The 22,002-nt window shown below is 39.9% G+C and overlaps 1 protein-coding gene across 1 annotated transcript in view; it reads left to right on the top strand.

Moving 5' to 3' along the window:
- ZNF45 (zinc finger protein 45) overlaps positions 1–22,002 on the top strand; it is a 57,072-nt gene that overhangs the window by 16,953 nt on the left and 18,117 nt on the right. Inside the window, 1 exon segment of the mRNA XM_049902435.1 lies at positions 3,317–5,133. Coding sequence (XP_049758392.1) covers positions 3,317–5,133 — 1,817 coding nt within the window.

The raw sequence follows: 22,002 nt of genomic DNA, 5'->3' as shown, positions 1-22,002 counted from the left end.
TAAAATTACCCACCCCAAATTGGCACATCCTCAGGAAGACCAAAAAAACCAAACACAGACTCACACATTTAAAAGTGGTAACTTGTAAAAATATAAACTATGAACTACGTAAGCAAGAACTTAAGAGGAACACAATTATCTATCATTTTCTCTAAGTTTCCATCATTACAATGTAATTTTACATTTCAGTAATTTAAATTTCTTGATTAAGGAATTGATATGTTCTTTAGCTATTTAGGCCATTGGCTTTCAAACTTTTTTGAGTATGGGTCACAGTAAGAAATACATTTTATACCATAAACAACATAAAGATTCATGTTTGTGTGTGTCTGTATATGTTATATATGTGTGTGTATAAAACTAAAAGGCATTTTATGTAATTTATATACAGGTGAGAGATACCTTTACTGTTTCTAAAGCAAGTTAATACTTTTTTCTATTCTGTTAATGCTTCTCAAAAGCTAATAGGTTTATTTCATTTTCACTAATGAGTTCCAGTGTTCAGTTTGAAAAACAGTAGTGTGGCCCACATAGGACAATTTATCTGAAAAATAAACTCATTGCTGTTGAGTCAATTCCAACTCATAGCGACCCTATAGGACAGTATAGAACTGCCTCATGGGGTTTCCAAGCCTCCAGTCTTTACAGAAGCAGATGGTCACATCTTTCTCCTACGGAGCGACTGATGAGTTCAAACCGTAGACCTTTGGGTTGGCAACTGAGCACTTAACCATTGTGCCACCAGGGCTCCTTACAATTTATCTACATCCATCAATTTTACACAGTCTGCTTTTAGAGTCAGTATCATTCTCATGGCTCTAAATACTGACTCCTACTTGAAAGAGGAAAAATTTTAAACACATCAGGATAGAGTACACAAATTTCAGAAGCAACCAATCCATAGGCCCCATGGCCACTTGTAGGTTTTTGGTTTTTCCAGCAGTGATTCTTGCCAGCTAGAACTTTCTCATCAGTGACATCCACTCAGATTAGCCCTGCATCTGGTGAAGCCTTTCAACTTCCCAACAAAAGTGCTGTTTCCAGTGAGTTGCCTGTTGTGGATAACTTACTTGAAAGAACTCTTTTACTTTTGTGACTTGGCTCAGACTCTCACCAAGAAGTTGATTTAATTTCCTAACCCCCCAAAAAACTAACCCACTGCCATCAAGTCAATTCCAACTTGTATCAACCCTATAGGACAGAGTAGACCTTCCCCGTAGGGTTTCCAAGGAGCAGCTGGTGGATTCAAACTGCCAACCTTTTGGTTAGCAGCCGAGCTCTCAACCACTGCTCTAGCAGGGCTGGCGTAAAACAACAGAAATTTGTTTTCCCACAGTTCTGGAGACTGGAAGTCTGAAAGCAAGTGTTTGCAAGGTTGGTTCCTTCTGGAAGGCTCTGAGAGAGAGTCTGTTCCAAGCCTCTCTCATAGCATCTGGTGTTTCCTGCAATCCTTGGATTCCTTGGCTTGTAGATGCATCACTCCAATCTCTGCCTCCATCGTCACTGTGTGTGTCTCTGTCTCTGAGTCTCTTCTCCTCTTCTTATAAAGACACCAGTCATATTGGGTTAGGGCCCACCCTACTCCATATGACCTTGTATTAACTAATTATATCTACGAAGATGCTGTTTCCAAATAAGGTCACATTCACAGATACTGGAGGTTAGGACTTGTGTAGTAGTAGTGCTTGAAGTCCTCTAACTTCAGGATGAGGGAAGGGAATCCCCAACAGCCCAAGGCTGATTCCCGTGAGATGGAAGTCATAATTACCCCCATTCTCCAATCAATTTTTATCTCTTTTATCAATTCTGACACAGTTGTCCTCCCCACGGCACTCTCTACTTCTCTGCTGTGTTTGAAAACTCATTGTAGTTGCCACACACAACTCATAGACCATACTTATGGTTAAGTGGTTTATTAAGGAAGTAAGAGGGCACAACTCGGAATCAGGATCAGGAAGTATGTAGGCAAACTCTGGAAGGCTTCCTGAAGTATAGATTGCATCCCTTCCTTCTTCAGTGCAAGACAGCTCTCTCAGCTCCTCTCATCCGTGCAAGCAAATAAGCCCTTCTCTCTGCCATGCACGCCCTTCTCAGCTGTGTAGGCCTCCTCTCAGCCCCCTCAGGACAGGCCTCTTGGCCCTGAACACCCCCTCTCAGCCATGCAGGCCTCCCTGCCGCTGGCCTCTTCACTGCCAACTGACCCAGCTCCTAGCCAGTGTAGCCGCTTTGTTTAGCTCTCTTAGCTGTATTCCTAGCAACAGGTTTCTGCTGTCACCACTGACTCTATAGCAGGGATCCTTCTGGGCTTGTCACCACCACTCTGCTTCAGGGTCTCTTTTGGACCTCTCACTATCTTCAGCGTTACAGCCCTTGACCTGTGTAACACACCTTTTAGGAGATTCCTTGCTTCCTTTCTCTGCTTCTTCTCTCTTCTTGCCTCTCTTGCCTTTTCTTCTTTGTGATTTCTTCTTTCCGAAACCTCTGTGGGGTTGGCTGCATATATAAGCAATCTCCTTGTCAACTTCAAGGCATGGGCCTCCCAGCAGGGCCACAAACTGACCAATCCCGGTGGATCATAGTCAGTTCATTTGCATAGTTACAGAGATTTCGATCACTGCAGAGCAATGTATGTTATTACTGTAAACCCCTTTCCCCAGTTGTCTTTATGGAGGACATTTCCCAGCAGGAGGTGAAGGGATCACTCTCTGCTTATACTTTGAAGTTTGGACACTTAGGTAATAAGGTACTCTCTCCCATACATGCCAGTCATTCCAACCAGTCTAGTGCCTCAAATTTCCTAAATACTGAAGTAAATTCCCAGTAAAATAATCCAGGGCAGAGGTTGTCAACACTGTCTGGGGACGTCTTCTGATGATCAGTCTGTAAGGATTTTACTAGACTTTAGGAGCAGGGCCAGTGTGTTCCAGTGTATAATCAATGGGCAGAATTATGTGGAAACTATTTTGCAGACACCTGCCATAGCAAAGGAAAAGGAGGCTTTTAGGTGCAATTTCTTCTTTATAAAAATTTCTTAGGCAGTATTTTTCTTGCCCTGCAGCCACCATATTTCTAACTTGCAGCTCACTTATGAAATGTTGTATGATTCTAAATGGGTCTCGTTATTGCTTAGTGAATGGGAGCCAAGTGGACCTCCTGTTGGTTTCTCGAGGCAGGTAAATCAGATAACGTGATACATGATGATAAAGAAAAACTGAACCTTTTCTTGGTTCAGTAAAGCCATAGGCTGTTTAAAATCTTGAAATCTCTGAACAGAGCATTCACCTGCCACATGTTCGAATTCTTTTTATCCTTTTAGGAGCCAAGAATCTAAATGAGATGGAGACTCTTCAAGAAGTAGAGTTAAGGTACCTGTCACATGAAGAGCTTTTCTGCTCGCAAATCTGGCAACAAGTTATACGGGAGTTAACCCGGGGTCAAGATTCCATGGTAAACATTCAAGGAACTATTTCTCAGTTGCAAAAACAAAGTGATGCACCCTATAAGGATGAGTGTGGTAAAGGCTTTCGTTGGAGTTCACATCTTCAATTTCATCAGAGTATCCACCTTGGAGAAAAACTCTTGGTAGGGGAGGAATGTGGAAAAGGTTTCATTTGGAACTCTCATCTTCAGCGTAACCAGAGGGTCCATGCAGAAGAGAAGCCATATAAATGTGAAAAATGTGATGATACCTTCCGTCGGTTCTCAAGTCTTCAAGCCCACCAGAGAATCCACAGTAGAGAGAAATCATATAAACATGATGTGTTGCATAAGGGCTTCAATCACAGGTCATATCTTCACCGTCAGCGAGTCCACACTAGAGAGAATCCAGACAAATACGAAGAGTGTGGGAGGAACATTGGGAAAAGCTCATACTATCAAGCTCATCAGATAGCCCACAGAGGAGAGAAACCCTATAAATGTGAGGAGTGTGGGGCAGGCTTCAGTCAGAGTTCATATCTTCGAGGCCATAAGAGAGTCCACACTACAAAGAAACCTTATAAATGTGATGAGTGTGGCAAGGGCTTCAGTTGGCGTTCACGACTACAGGCTCACCAACGAATCCACACTGGAGAAAAACCATACAAATGTGATGCATGTGGTAAGGGCTTTAGTTATAGTTCACACCTTAACATTCATTGTAGAATCCACACAGGAGAGAAACCATATAAATGTGAGGAGTGTGGGAAGGGCTTCAGCGTGGGTTCACACCTTCAAGCCCATCAGATAAGCCACACTGGAGAGAAACCATATAAATGTGAGGAGTGTGGGAAGGGCTTCTGTCGGGCCTCAAATCTTCTGGACCATCAGAGAGGTCATACTGGAGAGAAACCGTATCAATGTGATGCATGTGGTAAGGGCTTTAGTCGTAGCTCAGATTTTAACATTCATTTTAGAGTCCATACAGGAGAAAAACCCTATAAATGTGAGGAGTGTGGTAAGGGCTTTAGCCAAGCCTCAAATCTGCTGGCCCATCAAAGAGGCCACACTGGAGAAAAACCATACAAATGTGGTACATGTGGCAAAGGCTTCAGTCGTAGTTCAGATCTTAACGTTCATTGTAGAATACACACAGGAGAAAAACCCTATAAATGTGAGAAGTGTGGTAAGGCCTTCAGTCAGTTCTCAAGTCTTCAAGTCCATCAGAGAGTCCACACTGGAGAGAAACCATATCAATGTGCAGAATGTGGGAAGGGTTTCAGTGTAGGTTCACAGCTTCAAGCCCATCAGAGATGCCACACTGGAGAGAAACCATATCAATGTGAGGAGTGTGGGAAGGGCTTCTGTCGGGCCTCAAATTTTCTGGCTCATCGTGGAGTCCACACTGGAGAGAAGCCATACCGATGTGATGTGTGTGGTAAGCGCTTCAGACAGAGATCATACCTTCAAGCCCATCAGAGGGTCCACACTGGAGAGAAGCCATACAAATGTGAGGAGTGTGGGAAAGTCTTCAGTTGGAGTTCATACCTTCAAGCCCATCAGAGAGTCCATACTGGAGAAAAACCATACAAATGTGAGGAGTGCGGGAAGGGCTTCAGTTGGAGTTCAAGTCTTATAATTCACCAGCGAGTCCATGCTGATGATGAGGGTGATAAGGGTTTTTCTTCATCAGAGAATTCATACAGGAAAGAAACTCAATAAAATTATGTGTTTTAATACCTCAAATGTGTGCTGATATATCCCACTTTCCAGACCTCAACATGTTACAATGATCAGGAGACCACACAACAGAGAAGCCTTGTGAGAATGGAAATATACTTTGTTTAGACCTTGATATTAGTAGATACTACACAGAAGAGAGGTCTTACATGAAGAATGAATCTGATCTGGAGTTAACTAAAAGTACAAAGATGGAAATGCCAAAATCTGTCTCAATGGAATATAAGCTCAAAGAGATAGGAACTTTGTTAACAGCCAAATCTACTCTGCCTTTTCAGTGCCTAACACATTCACTGTAAGTTTTCAGCAATTGTTAGAGTAAAAAGGAGAACAATTATATTTGAAATTTTTATTCATTTCTTCTCTAAAAATGTATATAAAAGTGTTCTCAATAGAGGAATTCTGCAAGGCTTGGAGAACATTTAAGTTAGACAACGTAGACTCATTTTTCCAAACCTACAGGTCCCGTGAGCTAGTGTGTATCAAACTGAAGGTTGCAACACATTAGTGGGTCCAGAAATCAATCAATTAGGTTGTGGTCAGCATTTTTGTACACTAACGGTACTTCAAACCAAACTCATTGCCGTTGAGTCGATTCTGACTCATAGTGACCCTATAGAACAGAGTAGAACTGCCCCTACAGTTTCCAAGGAGCGCCTGGTGGATTCACACTGCCAGCCTTTTGGTTAGCAGCCATAGCTCTTAACCACTATACCTCCAGAGTTCCAATGATACTTTAAAGAGGTATAATTTGCACACAGTAGCATGCAGAAGTCTGAAGTTTACACCTTCATGCATTTTGAGAAATATATACAATTGTGTAACCATCACCGAGCTCAATATATAAAATATTTTTATTATACCAGAAAGTTTCTTTGTGTCTATTTCTAGTTAATCCCAATGCCAGTGGGAACGGGTATTATGATTTCTATAGCCATAGATTAGTTAGGCCTGTTTATGGGTTCAATATGCTTTTGTATTTGGATTCTTTTGATAAAATATATATGATCATCTCAATACATAGAGCACATTTGATAAAATTCAACATCCATTCTTGATAAAAATTTCTCAATGAAATGAAAGGCATTAATGAAAATCCTATAAGCTAACATTTTTTTTTATTAAGGAATAATTTATATACAGTGAAATTGACTCTTTTTGATGTTTCGTTCTGAGTTTTGGCAGATGCTTACTGTCATGTAATAACTACCACATCAAGCATACATAACAGTTCCAGCATTCTCTCTCTACCTCGTAAGTACCCTTGTATTGTCAACACATCTTTCCATCACCAGTCTTTGGCAACCAATGACCCATTTTCTGTCTGTATTGTTTGCCTTTTCCAGAATGCTATATAAATGGAATCATACAGTATGTAGCCTTTTGAGTGTGGCTTCTTTCACTTGTTTTAATGCTTCTGAGAATCACCTATCTTGTATGTAGTAGTTGTTCTTTTTATTACTGAGTATTATCCTATTATATGTATGTAGCATGGTTTGTGTATTCGTTTACCACTTTAAGGCCATTTGGGTGGTTTCTAGTTTTTGGTGATTGTGAGGAAATCAGTTATAAATACTCACATACAGGTTTATGTCTGAACATAAGTTTTGTTTTGAGTAAATACTTAGGAATGGGATTGCTGGGTTGTATGGTAAGAGTATTTTAACTTTATGAAAAACTGACATTTTTCTAAAGTTACTACTGTACCATTTTGCATTCCCATTAATATATGAGGTGTTCCAGTTGTGCCTTATCTTCACCAGCAACTTGATACATCAGGGTTTTGTTTTGTTTTCCTTTTACCATTTCTAATAGGTTTATAGTGGTATTTCAATTTGGTTTTAATTGGCACTTCCCTTATGGCTATGTTGAGAAATAATAAATGCAAGGAGACCAGGGGATTCCCCAGAACAGAGTTGGTTCTATGTTGGGTGGCCACATACACACCATATGTAGGATATAAGTAGCACATGCAGGTCCATGTTTTGTCTTGTATCCTTTTGCCTCCAGGAGTTATCAAGTAATTTCATACTGGGAAGGCTGTGAACTGACTGAATGCCCCAAACAAATGTAGAGGGCAGTATGGGTAAAAGAAAGCCCGAGGAAAAGTTTGGCATTGAAAACTGGAGTGGTAGAATTTCAGACTCAGACAGTGAGCTAAATGAGGCACCATACGCTAAGTAAAGCCTGAACACTCCACAGTGACACATTTGGGCCCCTGGTGTGTAGGCCTTGGCTTGCTAGGGTGCCGGTATATTATGATGGGAATCACAGGCATTTTCTTTCTAGATCCTGTAGAGGTTCACAATTCAGTATAGCCATAATGGGATGAAGCCTAAACTGGCATCCTATTAAGAAAGTTAGGGCTGGGAACTTATTTAAGATCTTCTTTTCCTTGTTAGAAGATCCATACATTTGCATGTATGGGACCAGGTGCTAAGACTTCTGTTGCCTCCAAAGAGGAACCTGAAGTTAGCTAACCTTTAAAACCATTATCTTGGGGAAGAAGAGCAGGCTTTGGGAGAGAGCTTCCTTATATAGGATAGACTGGGGCTCAAGGATCCTCACTTTTTAGTGGGTCCAATTCTATTATCTGCCCTAGACGGATGCCAGTCTAGCACAGATTGTGCCAGAATTGAAAAGGGATAGTGAATTGGGGAGGTATCATTAAGTGGGAAAGGGAGCTCTAGGTATTGTAGGAAGACTAGAAAGGGAAGGAGGGAGCCCCGTTTACATTTTGGCAGGGTGCCTTAGGACATAAATGTTGAGAGTTCAATGTAACTAAGTCAGTGAGCAAAAGAGCCATTTGTGAAACCATTGTCCATTTTGTAATTTTAAGAGGGCTTCTTTCAGTAGGCCATTATTTCTATTAGGCTTGCTATCTTTGGATGATAGGACAACTGGAAATTCCAAAGTTTAGGCACAGTAGAGCTTGTGCCTAAACTGAATGAGCAGTAATGTGTGGACATGAATCAAAGTCAATGATATCTGGGGGCCCAAAAGGAACTAACCAAGTTTTGGTGAGTTCAGTAATGGTGATATCAGCAGTAGCATGCTGGGAATGGTAACCCAAGGGTAGACCCTCAATCATTGTGAGGGCAAAGCCATTTGTGTCAGCAGATTGGGGCAGCGGCCAAACAAAATCAGTTTGACAGAGAAGTTTTTACCCTTTGTAATAGATGCTCATTGGCCAGGATGCTTATGGTGGGACAGGATGCAAAGGTCACAGTGGGAGAGTAGAACTTGAATTAGGTCCAGTGGCTTGGAGATGCTATGAATTTCAGCCCAAAGTTTAAGGGCTTGACTCCATGATGTGGGTAATACTTGAGTTTATTTGAGAAATGTGACCAAGTTGGCAGTTACACCATTAAAATGAGCCTCCTCTATGGGGGGTTTTGTATGAGCTGAAATATGGGTGAGTTTAATTGTGATATGTAAAGTCTGAGAGGAAATATATTCACCTATGTGATAGACCCCATAGGAATGATCCTGATTGGGAAATATATTTTGAGCTCACTGACTGAAGCAAACAGCCCAGGAGTCTGTAAAAATATTAAAAATGGGACATGCCTTTGTTAAAGATGACCTCTAGTGCCAAAATGATGGCAGTCAGATCTGTGAGTTGGGCCCACCCTTGTGTCCCTCCTTTATCAGTGATGTCCTTGCTATAAAATGGAAAGTGGCAGCACTCCAGTAGGCTCCATCATCTGTGTTGATGGTGCTGTTGTCTGTGAAATAAATGGACTCCCTTTTCACTGGACTCAGTTTATCCCAAATGGCCAGTGGGACTGGGAGAGTGGTGATCTCTCATAAATTCAAGAACTTGGGAAGAGGACAGAGGGTGGAGTAAGCCACATTCTCCTGTAGTGTTGATATGTCCAAGGGCCAAAGTTGAGCTGTATTCTGTAGGCACCATTTCCATTTAATAGGGAGAATTCCATGTCTGTGCCAAATCTATGGGATGTCACCTCCATGACCTAAGGTATAATGGGCAGTTGAGCCCAAAGGGTCATAGGCTTAGGGCCCATTATAGTATCTTTCTCAAGTAGGGCCTAACAGGCCACTGAGAGTTATCTTTTTATGAGGAGTATATATCTCAGCTTCTGAGAGTAGTCATTTGCACCAGAAACCTGTAGAAAATTATCAGCTGTGTTTGTGATCCAGATACTCTAAGAGGCATTAAGAATTAGTGGCTAGGTGTTCCACAGTAAAGGAATCACTGGGTGGAACAAATGACATTGCATGTCAGATAGCTTTTTGGGTGGTCTCAAAGGCCTGTTGTTGAGGTAGCCTTCATTCGAATTGAAATGATTTTTTAGTGACCGCATAAATAGGTTGAAAAAATTTTAGGTGGGCAATTGTTGCCACCAGAAGCCAAATCAACCAAGTAGGTGTTGGTCTTATTTGACAGAGGTGAGAATAAAGACAATCAACACTTATTACTTGACTGGATCTGGTATAGAGTGGGTTTCTGTGGACAAAATTATGCCTCTAAATTTTTTTTAGGGCCCTGGACCTTTTCAGGCATAATGGCTTAGCCACGGGCAATCAAAGTCTGGAATACATTTTGAATGTCTTGTATAATGGCTTCATGCATTTCTCCCCTTAGAACATACTATCAGTACAATGTCATTGCTGAGTACCCAGGGACATCAAACCATTGAAAGTCCTGGCTGCATAAATTTCAAGCAGTGATGAACTATTCAGATACCCGTAGGTAATCTAGTGAATGTATATTGGAATCCCTCAAAGGTAAAGCGCAAATTGTATCTGTGATGCTGGAGAAGTGGGGACAGGATAAAACATATCACCTAGATTAATAATTGTTAAGAACTTTCCTCTGGCCAGTTGGATGGACTCAATAATTTAAATATTTTGTATAGAGGCCTTAATTGGTACGACCACATTGAGATTGTGGTAGTCAGCCATAAGGGGTCATTCATTTTTATCATGCTTAAAGATGGGCCAGACAGGGCTATTGAAGGGGGAGATTGTGGGAATGAGGACTCCTTCTGCAACCAAATCTTGAATAAAACCAGAACCAGATCAGGTGCCATGGAGTCAGCTCTGACTTATGATGACCCCATGTGTTCCAGAGTAGAACTCTTCTTTATAGGGTTTTCAGTGACCCTAACCTTTTAGAAGCAAGTCACCTAGGTACCTCTGGGTGTGTTTGAACCACCAACCTTCTGTTAGTCTAGACCCAGAGATTCCTAAATCATTAATAATAGATCTTAATTCCTTAAGACTTTGTGTATGTGTGTGTAGTAAATATATATAAATAAATATATATATATATATAGGTGACATATACTTGCCATTTCAACAATCTTCACATGCACATTTTAATGACATTATGTTCCTCATGATGTTCAACTGTCACCCTTATCCATTTTCAAATTTTGCCATCATCTTTAACAGAAGCTCAGTGTCCCGTAACCCTTGAGTCCTACTTTTCTCCTCCCTTCTACCTGCCCTTGGTAATCGCTAATTAACTCTGGTCTCTATATACTTTCCTATTCTGGATATTTCATATAAGTGGGATCATACAATATTTTCCCTTTTGCGACTGACTTATTTCACTCTGCATAATGTTTTCAAGGTTCATCCATGTTGTAGCATGTATCAGGACTTCGTTTCTCTTAATGGCTGAGTAATACTTCATTATATGTATCAAATTTTTGAATGGGGTCCTGATAGAAAGCATTGTTTGGCAGGGAGGGAACCTTATTTTGGTTATTGTAACAATATGTCTTAGTGGGGCCACTTTGGTTTGTATTTGGTACCTGATGGCATCTGTGACAGATTAATTTGTTGCTATTAGTTCTAATCCATCTAGGGCCTCCTGTATAGTAATGACCTGGCATATTAAAGGCAATAATGAAGCTTAATAATTGAGAGGAACTCCTTGTATATTCTCTTTTCCTTTTAATGTCCATGGGGGCTGTAGTGATGTTACCGCTTTCATTTCTGATATTGCCGATTTTGTGTCTTTTTCCCTTTTTTTTTTTTTTTGGTCATTAGGACTAAAAATTTATCAATATTATTTATTTTAGCCTTATCTCTAGTGTATTCTTCCTCGACTTGCCTTTTTACTTTGCTCTTCTAGTTTCTTGAGGTAAAAGTTTAGATTATTAATTTGAGACATTTTCTAATTATGAGCATTTAATTGTATACATTTCTCTCTAAACACTGCTTTAGCTGCATGACACAAATTTTGGTATATCATGCTTTAATTTTCATCCAATTCAAAGTATTTTCTAATTTTCCTTGTGACTTCCTCTTTGAACCCATGGGTTTTTTAGAATCGTGTGGCTGTTTTGTTTGTTTGGCATATATTTGGGGATTTTCTAGATACCTCTTTGTTACTGATTTGTAGTCTAACTGCATTGTGGTCAGAGCACATATTTTGTATGCTTTCGGTTCTTTTCAATTTGTTAAAGTGTGATTTGTGGCCTAGAATATGTCAGTTTTCATGAATGTTCCATGTGCACTTGTAAAGAGTGTGTATTGTACTGTTGGGTAGTGTAGTCTAAAAATGTCAATTAGATCAATTAGGTCAAGTTGGTGGATAATGTTGTTCAGGGCTTCTGTATCTTTACTGTTTTTTACTTGTTCTGCCCACTGGTGAGAGAAGAGTATTGAAACTGGCAGATATAAATTGTGGATTTGTGTATTTTCATTTCTGTCAGTTTTTGCTGTATGTATTTTGAAGCTCTGTTGTTAGGTCTATAAATATATAAGATTGTTAAGATTCTTGATAATTTTTTTATCTTTATTATTATGTAATGTTTCTGATAATATTTCTCTTTTTGAAGTCTATTTTGTCTTAGATTGATATTAATATTTATATAGCAAATCCTGCTTTATTATGATTAGTGTTTGCATGGCATATCATTTCCTATCCTTTTACTTTTCACTTATTGTAGTCTTTATATTTAAACGGGATTTCTTTGGACAGCCAATAGTTTGCTCTTGTTTTTTCATCCAATCTAACAATGTCTTTTAATCAGTATATTTTAAGCATTTACATTTAATGTAATTATTGGTATGTTTAGATTTAGTTCTCCCATTTTATTATTAATTTTCTGTTTGTTTCTTTTGTTCCTTTGTTTCTCTTTCCTCGGAAACCCTGGTGGCATAGTGGTTAAGTGCTACGGCTGCTAACCAAGAGGTCAGCAGTTTGAATCCGCCATGCGCTCCTTGGAAACTCTATTGGGCAGTTCTACTGTGTCCTATAGCATTGCGATGAATCAGAATCGACTCGATGGCAGTTGGTTTGGTTTTTATTTGCCTTTTTACTATAATGATAGTCCCTGACATATGAAGGGGTTCCCTTCTGACAACTTTGTCGTAAATTGGTTCTGATTTAAGTCGAATAAAAAAACAAAAGACCGTTGCCATCAAGTCAATTCTGACTCAAAGCTCTTTGTTTTTTTCAGTTTTCATAGCCAGCTATATGGTAATGTTTCGAAGAGTAAATCACACCATTGAATGAACATGTGAGAATGATAACATCAGCAAATTACTGCTGCGACATTCGTATGTACTACAAATTACTAACGATAAGATGTACAAAAAAAAAAGAGATGGTTGTAAGTGGTTCATTGCAACTCCAATGCATTGTAAGTTGGGAACTACCTGTATATATTACTCTTTTGGCAGTTGCTCTAGGAATTAGTAGTTGCCTAGCCTCTCACAATCTATTTAGAATTACTATCATATTTTACTGGGTATCATATCACTTTAAGTAAAATATTTAACAAAAATAGTTGCCATGAAGTCAGTAACAACCATGGCGACCCCATATTATTTCTGAGCAGACCTGTATTCCACAGGGCTTTCAGTGGCAGATTTTTTGGAATTAGATCACCAGCCTTTTTTCCAAGGTACCTCTGGGTGAACTCGAACTTCCAGCTTTTCATTTAGCAACCAAGCACATGAACCATTTGCACCACCCAGGGATTCCAAGTAAAATACAGAAACCCTGAAACCATTTAAGTCCTTTTACCCTCTTTCCACTGACCTTTAATTGGTAGTTGTTATAAGTATTACATCTACAGCTTTTGAAAACACCATCAGATTAGTTCTTGCTTTAACCTGGCATGCAGATTGTAGAGAAATTAAGAGGGAAAAAATAATTTTATTATATTTACCCATATATCATGTATATCGCTATTTGTTCCTAAAAATCCAAGTTTCCTTCTGGTATCATTTCCCCTCAGTCTGAAAAAATTATTTTAGCATTTCCTTTAGAACAGGTACACTGTAATGATTTCTTTTCGTTTTTCTTCATTTTATTTCACCTTCACACTTGAAGAACGTTTTCACTGGATTTATAATTAAGGCCTGACTGTTTATCTCCTTCAGCACTTTAAAGATGTTATTCCATTTTCTTCTGACCACCACAGCTTCTGAGGAGAAATTGGTGGTCTTCTGAATTCTTTCCACACTGTATTTAGTGTGTTGTTTTTCTCTAGCTGTTTTCAAGATTTTTTACCTTTGGTCTTCATCAATTTGCTTATCATATGCCTAGGCATAGTTGTCTTTAGGTTTATCCTGTTTGTGGTACGCTGAGCTTCTAGAATCTAGAAATTTGGCTTGTTTCAGCCATTATTTCTTCAAATATTTTTCCTGCCCCATGTAGGAAGATAATTCAGTAGGTAAAGATAACCACTTATAATCTGTTACTAAAATCATACCCGTAATTCAAGAATTTTTCATTTTAACAAAGAGAAAAGAAAATTCTAGTTTTGCATCTATACTGCATCTATTTTGATATTAAGACTCATTTAAAAACTGTAAAAATAAACCTATCAAAACTTAGCCAGCTTTGAACAACAAATAAAATTCCTTTTCCACAAACTTACAACCTTCCATATCCATTCAAGTTTTGTTCAGCATGTTACTTTTTCATCCTAGAATAACCAGTTATTTTACAGAAGAAGAAAATCACTCTTTTTTCCTTAACAAAACACACCCTTCATACCTTGCATTTTTAATCTAGCCTAAGTCCAAGATTTAAAAAAAAATCTTTTGTCAACTATGCAAAGGCATCTGACTGTGTGGATGGTAACAAATTATGGATAACATTGTGAAGAGTGGGAATTTCAGAACCCTTAACTGTGCTCATGAGGAACCTTTACTTAGATCAAGAGGCAGTTGTTTGGACAGAAAAAAGGGATACTGAGTGGTTTAAAGTTAGGGTTGTATCCTTTCACCATACCTATTCGATCTGTATGCTGAGCAAATAATCTGAGAAGCTGGACTATATGAAGAAGAACGGGGGATCAGGATTGGACGAAGACTCATTAACAACCTGCATTATGCAAATGACACAACCTTGCTTGCTGAAAGTGAAGAGGACTTGAAGCACTTACCAGTAAAGATCAAAGACCACAGCCTTCAGCACGGATTACGCCTCAACATAAAACAAAAATCCTCACAACTGGACCAGTAAACCACATCATGATAAACGGAGAAAAGATTGAAGTTGTCAAAGATTTTATTGTAGTTGGATCCACAATCAACAGCCACGGAAGCTGCAGTCAAGAAATCAAAAGATGAGTTACATTGGGCAAATCTGCTGCAAAGGACCTCTTTAAAGTGCTGAAAAACAAAGATGCCACCTTGAAGACTAAGGTGCACCTGACCCAGGCCATGATATTTTCAGTTGCATCATATGCATGTGAAAGCTGGGCAATGAATAAGGAAGACGGAAGAGAACTGACCATTTTAAATTGTGGTGCTGGCAAAGAATATTGAATATACCATGGACTGCCAAAAGAATGAACAACACAATACAGGAGAGGTCAGGACAACTGGACTAAACCAAAAGCAAAGAAGTTTCCTGAGTAAACGGAATGCTTCGAAGGCCAGCGTAGCAGGCCAGGGGTTTGGGGACCATAGTTTCAGGGGACATCTAAGTCAACTGGCATAATAAAATCTATTAAGAAAACATTCTGCATCCCACTTTGGAGAGTGGTGTCTGGTGTCTTAAAGGCTAGCAAGTGGCCATCTAAGATGCATCAACTGGTCTCAACCCACCTGGAGCAACAGAGAATGAAGAACACCAAAGACACAAGGTAATTATGAGCCCAAAAGATAGAAAGGGCCACATAAACCAGAGACTACATTAGCCTGAGACCAGAAGAACTAGATGGTGCCCAGCTATAACCGAGGACTGCCCTGACAGGGAACACAACAGAGAATCCCTGAGGGAGCAGGAGAGCAGTGGGACACAGACCCCAAAATCTCATAAAAAGACCAGACTTAATGGTCTGACTGAGACTAGAAGGACCCCAGTGGTCATGGTCCCCAGACCTTCTGTTGCCCAAGACAAGAAACATTTCCAAAGCCAACTCTTCAGACAGGGATTGAACTGGACTATGGGATAGTACATGATACTGGTGAAGAGTGAGCTTCTTGGATCAAGTGGACGCATAAGAATTTGTGGGCATCTCCTGCTTGGAGGGGAGAGGAGAGGGCAGAGGGGGTCAGAAGCTGGCTGAATGGACACAAAAAGAGAGAGTGGAGGGAATAAGCGTCGTGTCTCATTAGGGGGAGAGCAACCAGGAGAATATAGCAAGGTGTATATAAATTTTTGTATGAGAAACTGACTTGATTTGTAAACTTCACTTAAAGCACAATAAAAATTAAAAAAAAAAAAAAAGAATGAACAAATCTGCCTTGGAAGAAGTACAACCAGAATGCTCCTTAGAAGCAAGGACGGAGAGGCTGCATTTTACATACTTTGGACATGTTGTCAGGAGGGATCAGTCCCTGGAGAAGAAAAAGTACAGGGTCAGCGGAAACGAGATGGACTGACACAGTGGTTGCAACAATGGGCTCAGGCATAACAATGATTGTAAGGATGGTGCAGGACCGGGCAGTGTTTCGTTCTGTGGCACATAGGGTCACTATGAGTAGGAACTGACTCAACAGCACCTAACAACCTAACAACAAGAAGTCCCAGATTTTAAATTACCAAAAAGATCTTCGAAACTGCATTCAGCTGGCTTAGTATAGACCATAATTACTGTTGAAATAAAGCTTGTCAAAATAATGACTCAATTTGGTTAAACCCAAATTTATATTTTTTATAATCCTAATATGCATGTGAAAGCTGGACAGTGAATAAAGAAGACTAAAGAAGAATTTATGGATTTGAGTAATTGTGTTGGCCAAGAATACTGAATGGACTGCTAAAAGAACGAACAGATCTGTCTTGGAAGGACAGGCAGAATGCTCCTTAGAAGCAAGGACGGTGAGACTTTGTCTCATGTACTTCAGACATGTTATCGGGAGGGACCAGCCCCTGGAGAAAGATACCATGCTTGGTAAAGTAGAGGGTCAGCAAAAATAGGAACACCCTCAATGAAAGGGATTGACATAGTGGCTGCAACAATGGGCTCAAGCGTAACAATGATTGTGAGGATTGCTCAGGACTGGGCAGTGTTTTGTTCTGTTGTGCAAGGGGTAGCTATAAGTCAGAACTGACTTGATGGCACCTAACAACAACAACAGAAGGGAAATTCTAAGGTAGTAAAAGGAGTAAGGTGATGGGAAGTGAGGGTGATGAGCTAATTTGGGAAAATTACAAGTTTTCCAAAGAAGCCACTTAAGTTCCAAATTGCCCTTTGTGAAATTTTGCCATTTTTTAATATAATGGACAAAAGGAGTGCCATCATGGCAGAGCATGTAATCAGTAAGGGAAGAAGAGGAAGGAAAATCAGAAGACTGAAAATTCCTCATAGTGAAGGGATGTGCCATAATAGAACAAAGAAACCGAACAAAATCGCAATAAACAGGGAAACCAAATAAGAGCTGAACAAATAAGGTTAAATGAGATTTCAACAAATAAGGGAGTTAAATGAGGTCTTAGCAAATAAAAAACCCATTGCTGTCGAATCTGACTCATAGTGACCCTATAAGACAGAATAGAAGTGCCATAGGTTTTCCAAGGCTGTAATCTTTATGGAAGCAGACTGCCACCTTCTCCGGCAGAGCAGCTGGTGGGTTTAAAACAACCGATCTTTCAGTTATTAGCTGAATGCTTAACTGCTCCTTTCTCAACAAATAGGGGAGTTAAATGAGATCTCAGCAAATAGGGGAAACAAATGAGATTTCAACAAACAGGGAAACCAGCAGACAGAGGCCTCACTAAAGGGACAGGAATTTCCTACTTGAGAGTTAGGGAAGTAGGTCCCCTAGTCGCAAAGAGCCAAAAAAAACACTTGCTTCACCAGAGCACTCGACCAGAAAGTGGGACAGTAATTCCCCACCTGAAGAGCAAAGAAGCCTTCCAAGAAAGGTTCTCAGAGAGAGAGAGAGTCAGACAGAGTCGAGGAGTGTGAATTCCCACACGAAGAGCCAAGAAACCTCAGGAAGGTCCTTACCTGAACAGAGAGAGAGTCAGAGAAAGTCCTGCTCAAACAGAAAACAACTGGGAAGAGCCCCATTTAATAGAGTAGCCGTGTGGGAGGGAGGATGGAACCTGATGAGTTTCTTTTATTTTTTAAAAAACAACCACATCAAAAACAACTGAGATCGCATTACCCAAAAAGGGGTACTCTAAATACCAAATAATTAAAGTCAAGTCCTTACCATTGCTTCAAAAAACTGAAGTCTGGAGCACTGGATCAGGAGTCATACTCACCAGTGGATCCTGGAGTGAAGACAGTGACTTCGGAGGTGCACACCTGGGTCCTGGGTGAGAGTTTTGGAGGTCCAATAATGAATCCGATCCTATCTGAGTAATGACACCAGAACTATCAAAGAAAAAAAATTGTACCAATGTCAAAACAGGTAGGGATGACTTTTATTCAAAAGGAAGTTGTAAGTAATGGGGAAAGGAGAGTAAGGGAAGAGAAGAAATACAGCCTAAGGGGAGGTGGGGGAGAAAGACCGGAGACATTCTCAATCTCTTGATTCAGGTGAGAACTATGCAGGTATTTGTCCTTGAAATAATTAGTCCAACTAGTCTGCTGCTTACCACTTCCAGAGGAGGAAGCAGGATCTCCCCGTTTCCGCCTTTGCTCCCTCTTGGTCCATTTTCCCTTCAGTGGAATGAATAGTCTGTTAAAAATATAAGTGGATTACATCACTCCTTTGCGTACAAGCATCAATCAGCTTTCCATTTCTCTTAAGAAAGCCAAAGTTCTCAGTTTATTTAAAGGCCATACATAAATCTAGCCACCCCCCTATCTCTTTAATCTCTGTGTATTTTCTCCTTGTTTCCGCTCCCATAGTGGACTGCTTCCTGCTCCTCAGACATGCCAAGCACGGGTTTGCGTCATCTCTGACTTGCCCACCTGTTTGGAATACGTTTACCCCAAATATCCCTACTAGCCCCCTCCCTTCATTCAGGTCCCTTCAGAGATGTCATCTAATCAGAACATCCTTGACCATCTTCTCTTCACTCTAACTACTTTCTCCTGCCTCATTTTGTGATAAGCTTGCATCCCCCACCCCATGCATTAATATGTTTACTGCTGTTAACTTCTTTGTCACCTGTCCCTTCCTGTTAGAATGTACCCCCAGGAAGGTAGAGACTTTTGTCTGTTTTATTGTTTTATCCCCAGAGCCTGTTGTTAGGTGCCGTCAAATCGATTCTGACTCATAGCAACCCTATGTACAACAGGATGAAACACTGACCCCTGTGCCTACAACAGTTCTAATATACAGTAGATAATCAAATGTCAGATGGACCTTGGCTGAAAGCAGAGAATACCAGAAAGATGTTTACCTCTGTAATATTGACTAGGCAAAAGCACTCGACTGTGTAGATCATAACAAAGTATGGATAACATTGTGAAGAATGGGAATTCCAGAACACTTAACTGCGCTCCTGAGGAACCTTTACTTGGACCAAGAGGCAGTAGTTCAAACAGAACAAGGAGATACTGTGTGGTTTAAAGTCAGAAAAGGTGTGTGTGTGTCAGGGTTGTATCCTTTCACCATACTTATTCAATCTGTATGGTGAGCAAATCATCTGAGAAGCTGGACTATATGAAGAACATGACATCAGGATTGGAGGAAGAATCATTAACAACCTGCATTATGCAAATGACACAACCTTGCTTGCTGAAAGTGAAGAGGACTTGAAGTACTTACTGATGTAGATCAAAGACCGCAGCCTTCAGTATGGATTACACCTCAACAAAAAGAAAAGAAGAATCTTCACAACTGGACCAATAAACATCATCATGATAAAAGGAGAAAAAATTAAGGTTGTCAAGGATTTCATTTTACTTGGATCTACAATCAACACCCATTGAAGCAGCAGTCAAGAAATCAAAAGACGGATTACATTTGACAGATCTGCTGCAACAAAACCTCTTTAAAGTGTTGAAAAGCAAGTATGCCACCTGGAGGAGTAAGGTGAGCCTGACCAAAGCCTTGGTATTTTCAATCGCATCATATGCATGCAAAGCTCGACAATGAATAAGGAAGACCGGAAAAGAACTGATGCCTTTTAATTGTGCTGTTGGTGAGGAATATTGAACATACTATGGACTGCCAAAAGCAAAAACAAATCTGTCCTGGAAGAAGTACAACCAGAATGCTCTTAGAAGCAAGGATGGTGAGAGTACGTCTCACATACTTTGGATATGTTATCAGGAGGGATCAGTCCCTGGAGAAGGACATCATACTTGGTAGAGTGTCAGTGAAAAAGAAGACCCTCGAAGAGATGGAATGACACGGAGGCTGCAACAGTGGGCTCAAGCATAAAAGCAATTGTGAGGATGGTGCAGGACCAGGCAGTGTTACGTTCTGTTATACATAGTGTCCCTAAGAGTAGGAATTGACTTGATGGTATCTAACAACGATAACAACACCAGGGTTCACGATGTATTTTTTAAATTGTTTTCTTATCTCTGCCTTCCTGGCAGAGTTAGGTTTCTTTCAGAGTTACTAACAGTTATAGCAACTATAAAAATTGCCGCCTGTTTTTTTGTTCTCCTCCAAGTAGAGTGCTCCTCATAAGACTAAAGTGTTGGAGTGTTGACTTCTCAATTCCAAAAGGAGACAGGACCTTTAATCTAGGCTCTACTCAGTCATTCAATCCTTAGCCCTGTATCTAGTTTGCATGGCCTTATATTTCGTTCATGGTTATTGTGGATGTGAATTCCTTACTCATTTTCGCCTCTGAGGGTTTCTCTTTGTTTTGAAAATAGCTATATGTTAACATTTCTAATATGTAATGTTTTATTCAGAAGTTCTAAGTGTTTGAAGTAGGAGGAACTGTACTATTTGAAATTCCATTAAAAAAATTGGTGCTCCAACAAATTGATGCTCCAGTCTCTGCTATTTATGCTACACTCCTCTTCCTGTGGTCTTCTAAAATGATTATTTTAAAACTTTTTGTCCTTCTTTGCCATATAAAACACTTAAATATAACATTTCTAAATACAAATATTTACATACTCTGATTTTCTATCCTAACCATGCTTGAACCTAGTAGAAGCTTTTTATAAAAAATCATAGTTTTGTCTAATTTTGAAAATTCCTGAGACTTCCACATTGTTCAAGGCCCAGAGATCTACTTAAAAATTTTTTTTTAAAAAAATTATTAAAAACCCTGAGGAGGACAGTTCTACTCTGTCCTCAGGGGTCACCATGAGTTGGAATAGACTCCACAGCAGCTGTTTTTTTTGACTGCCCCTAAATACGTCATTGTTGTTGTTGTTAGGTGCTATCAAGTCAGTTTGGATTCATAGTGACCCTATGTACAACAGAACAAAATATTGCCTGGTCCTGTGCCATCCTCACAATCATTGTTATGTTCGAGCCCATTGTTCCAGCCATTGTGTCAATCCATCTCATTGAGGGTCTTCCTCTTTTTTGTTACCCGCTACCAAGCATGATGTCCTTCTCCAGGAAGTGGTCCCTCATGATAACATGTCCAACATGTCCAAGGTACATGAGATGAAGTCTTGCCATCCTTGATTCTAAGGAACACTCTGGCTGTACTTCTTCCAAGACATATTTGTTCTTCTGGCAGTCCGTGGTATATTATTGTTCACCAACACCATAGTTCAAAACATCAATTCTTACGTCTTCCTTATTAATTGTCCAGCATTCCTATGCATATGAGCTGATTGAAAATACCATGGCTTAGTTCAAGTGCACCCTAGTCCTCAAAGTGACACCTTTGCTTTTTAACACTTTAACAAGGTCTTTTGCAGCAGATTTGCCAATGCAATACATTGATTTCTCGACTGCAGCTTCCATGGGTGTTGATTGTGGATCCAAGTAAAATGAAATCCTTGACAACTTCAATCTTTTCTCCGTTTATCGTCATGTTGCTTATTGGTCCAGTTGTGAGGATTTTTGTTTGCTTTACGTTGAGGTGTAATCCATACTGAAGACTGTGGTCTTTGATCTTCATCAGTAAGCGCTTCAAGTCCTTTTCAGCAAGCAACGTTATGTCATCTGCGTATTGCAGATTGTTAATGAGTCTTCCTCCAATCCTGATGCCCCGTGTTCTTCATGTAGTCCACCTTCTTGGATTATCTGCTCAGCACGCAGTTTGAATAAGTACAGTGAAAGACTACAACTGTGTTGCACATGTTTTCTCATTTTAAACCATGCAGTATCCCCTTGTTTTGTTCAAACAACTGCATCTTGGTCTATGTACAGGTTCTGCATGAGCACAATTAAGTGTTCTGGAATTCCCATTATTCTCATTGTGATCCATAATTTCTTATGATCCGCACAGTTGAATGCCTTTGCTTAGTCAATAAGATACAATTAAACATCTTTCTGATATTCTCTGCTTTCAGCCAAGATCCATCTGGAATCAGCAATGATACCCTTCGTTCCACATCTTCTGAATCCAGC

This window comes from Elephas maximus, chromosome 11, assembly GCF_024166365.1.
Source record: "Elephas maximus indicus isolate mEleMax1 chromosome 11, mEleMax1 primary haplotype, whole genome shotgun sequence".
NCBI classification, from domain to species: domain Eukaryota; kingdom Metazoa; phylum Chordata; class Mammalia; order Proboscidea; family Elephantidae; genus Elephas; species Elephas maximus.
Note: the sequence above shows the minus strand (reverse complement) of the source record. Positions and strands in the feature narration are given on the sequence as shown.